The 3,569-nt window shown below is 43.7% G+C and overlaps 1 protein-coding gene across 1 annotated transcript; it reads left to right on the forward strand.

Annotated features, from left to right (window-relative positions):
* The first annotated feature begins 514 nt into the window (after window positions 1-514).
* LOC135496569 (uncharacterized) lies at window positions 515-3,361 on the forward strand. Its single transcript, XM_064785931.1, has 3 exons — window positions 515-665; window positions 1,262-1,468; window positions 1,939-3,361. The coding sequence occupies exons 1-3, from the start codon at window positions 515-517 to the stop codon at window positions 3,150-3,152; spliced, it is 1,572 nt and encodes a 523-aa protein (XP_064642001.1). The 3' UTR covers window positions 3,153-3,361.
* Window positions 3,362-3,569: the final 208 nt, after the last annotated feature.

Consider the following 3,569-nt stretch of genomic DNA (forward strand, 5'->3'; position numbering starts at 1 on the left):
GACATCACTAAAGATATTGATCTACTTCAGACAATTGAAAGAAAAATTGATCAGCAATTTTTATGATATTGGAACTATTGGAAATTAGATGCTACATTACGTGGCTGAAAAGAGTTGGAACGTAGTACATACAAATACTCTCTTTTACACTGTACACTCAAACTTCTCTAAGTAAACCCCGCCTCCCGACGAACCACTATTAATAAGTGAACATTCGTTGAACGATCCAGTGTAGAAGTTTGAAATGTTAGCATAGAATGTCCTGGGAAAACTGAGTAATCTATTAATCTCTAAGCCATTGACGGTCATGACCACATTATCAATAAAGATGAGAGCCGAAATATGCGTGAACCATGCAATGGTAGCCAGCTGAGCTAGCTGACTATGCATCGCGTACACGGAACTTTATTGACTATTTGCACCATGAACACATCAAGTTCATTTCTAGCGCTGCAAATGTACTAGTTTCGAGGATATCTTGTATGAGTCTGTAACGTGCATGCAGACTGGCAAGATGGCGAAATTTGAATACAGCGGAGTGTGTATGGGGAGATGGACAGCCCTTGTGGTTGCGTGCCTGGCAAACTTGACTGCGGGATCTGTGTTCGTTTTCAATGTATATTCTGTGCCAATAAAGAAGATATTTCAATATTCGCAATCGCAAGGTAGGATTGATAAAATATGCATGAAAACATTAATTATATATTTCACCATTAACTTTTGACTTTTTAAAACTGATTTTGTCTTTTCAACTTCTCTCATCAAACCTTCACCATGTTTTTTTCCCGGAAGACCTCCTCCCATTTTCTAGGAACTAGTGAATACTAAAAAATCTATAAAATTTCTAGATCACGATCAGCATGAGGCGCTGGATACAACCCCCCACCGCACGTGCACTTCAAAAGGTGTCGTTGACGTATTTCTCCACGGGGATGTTAGTTAACGAACTTCTTGTAAAGTGATGAATATAGAACTGGACCGACCTGGATTCACCCCAAATTGACCTCAAGGACAGGCATCAAACGTCCGATGTCGGTTAATGAGATGATACGGAATTCAAAATGGTTGCTTTAGCGGCCATTTTGAAAAACAGGCAACAACCCCCGTTAATCGTTCAAAATTAGCTGCTGAATAAGTAGGAAATCTTACTTTTTAAGGGACTTTTGATGTATAAACCTTTCAATAAAGGGCTTCGAATTAGTTTGATCGAGTTTGAGATTAAGTTTCAATGTACAAAAAACATATTTTCCCATCATTTCAGTTGAAGTCCTGTCCGCCATGTTTGTTCTGGGCATGGACTTGCTCCTGCCAGCCGGTATGCTGTTCGACAGGTTCGGCCCATTCTGGACGAGTCTTGTGGGATTTGTGACCTGCACGGTGGGGTATGGACTCATATACGCGGCCCTTCTGTCAAGAGAGGCATTCGTGGGAGATTGTGGCCTTCTTAGTTTCTATTTCTTTATAGCAGGTAAGAAAGCATGTCGGGTGCATTCCTGAGAGGGGCTGAAGATTATAAAGTCATCCGCCATCAGCCTCGCAAAACCACGCGCCTCCCTGCGAGATCTCGTGATATTTGGGTGGTCGACCGCTCCGGTCAACGTAGCTATAATAGTTCTTTTTAGATATGTACATTGAACATTCACTAACCGAAATATTTTTGGATGCAACTATTTTTTGAGTCCATCCTATTGACTTGCAGTTGATAAAAATGGTATAAATGCATTCGGTCGCCAATATCACACCATACGCTATACTTGCTGTTAGCGTACATTATCACCGATTCCGATAGCATACGGCATAGCCAACTGCTGTCATTGATTTTTATTTTGGGTCGATGCTCGCTCTGGAGAGGAACATCAAGTGGCGCGCCGCTCCCGTTTATATAGCAATAGACCCAGAACGTGCAACCAAACATACATTTACTGGGTTCCTTTTCAGGCCACGGGACAGTCTACATGTACACTGCCGCCCTGATGAGCGCCATTGTGAATTTCGCGGAGAACCACCGGGCCACAGTCGTCGCCGTTCTGGACACGATTTTCTCACTCAGTATAGTGGTGTTCATCACCATATATGATGGTTTTTTCGTCAACGGACACCTATACGATGAAGAAAACCAGAATGTGAACGGGTTCGTGTTTTTCATCTGGATAACCATGTGCGTGGTAAGCTTCCTCTGCGTCTGCTTTCTCAGGCGTTATCCATCTGATTATGCTGACCTCCCGGTTGACAACGAGCTACACAAGCTAGTCCCCGAAAAGGCCAAGACCTACGGCGATACTGATGATATAGATCAGAACTATGGGGAACAAGACTTGGCGCGGGATCAGGAATTTCAGTTCAATAGTCCGGATCTCAATGTCGGCCTCAGTCCGGATTATGTGCTTCCGGACTTGGAGGAGCCGCCAGCACGGCCAGCCAGATCTGTTCTCAACGAAGATGACGAAGATAAATCCGTTATAGACTCAAATATTCTACCCAGGAGCGAACCAGCGTGCGTTGATGTTATCCTGAGCATAAACTTCCAGTTACTCATGTGGACATTCGTGCTGCTTGCCAGTGCGACAGTGATGTTCTTTAATAACTTGACCACCATTGCCCGCGCTGTGCACATGGCGCGGTATAGCTGGCTCCTCAACGTGACCTTCTCACTCTCCGGCATTGTATCGAGGTTCATCTGCTCTCCCCTCTCAGACTATCTTTTCGAAAGCATACCGCGTGTCACGTTCCTCCTATTCTGCAATATTCTCTCCGTCGTGGCCTACTTCATGCTAATGGTGGGCACAGAAATATTCGCAGTTCTGTATTTGTCAACATTTCTTATCGGGATGTCCATTGCGGCACTTTACACCTTCATACCAACAATGCTAAGCGAACAATTCGGAATTGCCCACTTTGGCCGCCATTTTGGAATTTTCAAAATAATAGGCGCGGCTGCGCAGTTTGCAACCCAAGCCTCGTTTGGGGCGATGTACGACAGTCAACTTGAAATATCACGTAATGTTACAAATAGTCTTGAGGAGATGGATTGTCTTGGTGAAAGTTGTATTGAAGGAGGTATGGGCCTAGCAGAGGGCCTTTGCATTGGATCTGTTCTCCTCTCAGCAATGTACCTGATACGAACCAAAACAAACAAATACCAACCTTTTTGAATTGACTATGCTTGCATGCTGAAACGTTTGGTCTAATTCTTATGGGTTGATGATAGACACCGCCACCATTTTGGCTGGAACTTGAAATCCTAAAGCAATTAACACTTCAAAATGAAGTCAATGCCAACTTCAGGAGTGGGAGTCAGTTCTTTATTGGCCAGAGAACAGACTCACAACCTTGAAATTGGCATTGACTTTACTTCGAAGGAGGCTTTAGGATTGCTAAATGGTGGTGCCGAACAGATTTGAATGACTAAACTTTCTTCATTTTACCTCATATCGATATAACATGTAGTTGCATTTAACTACGGAATTCGCCTTTCGATGTCTTGATGTCGTTGCACACCCCGCAGCAAGGGGCCTTGGAATGGAAAAGGGTGACCTGTTTATGAGACTGTCATAACCCACAATAAAGGA

Source organism: Lineus longissimus, chromosome 12 (genome assembly GCF_910592395.1).
Source record: "Lineus longissimus chromosome 12, tnLinLong1.2, whole genome shotgun sequence".
NCBI classification, from domain to species: Eukaryota; Metazoa; Nemertea; class Pilidiophora; order Heteronemertea; family Lineidae; genus Lineus; species Lineus longissimus.

Excerpts from the sequence above, each read along its gene's own strand:
- LOC135496569 (XM_064785931.1), top strand. The coding sequence starts at position 515 with ATGGCGAAATTTGAATACAGCGGAGTGTGTATGGGGAGATGGACAGCC. Across the intron at positions 666-1,261 it reads TCAATATTCGCAATCGCAAG|TTGAAGTCCTGTCCGCCATG; the intron begins GTAGGATTGATA and ends CCATCATTTCAG. Across the intron at positions 1,469-1,938 it reads TTTCTATTTCTTTATAGCAG|GCCACGGGACAGTCTACATG; the intron begins GTAAGAAAGCAT and ends GTTCCTTTTCAG.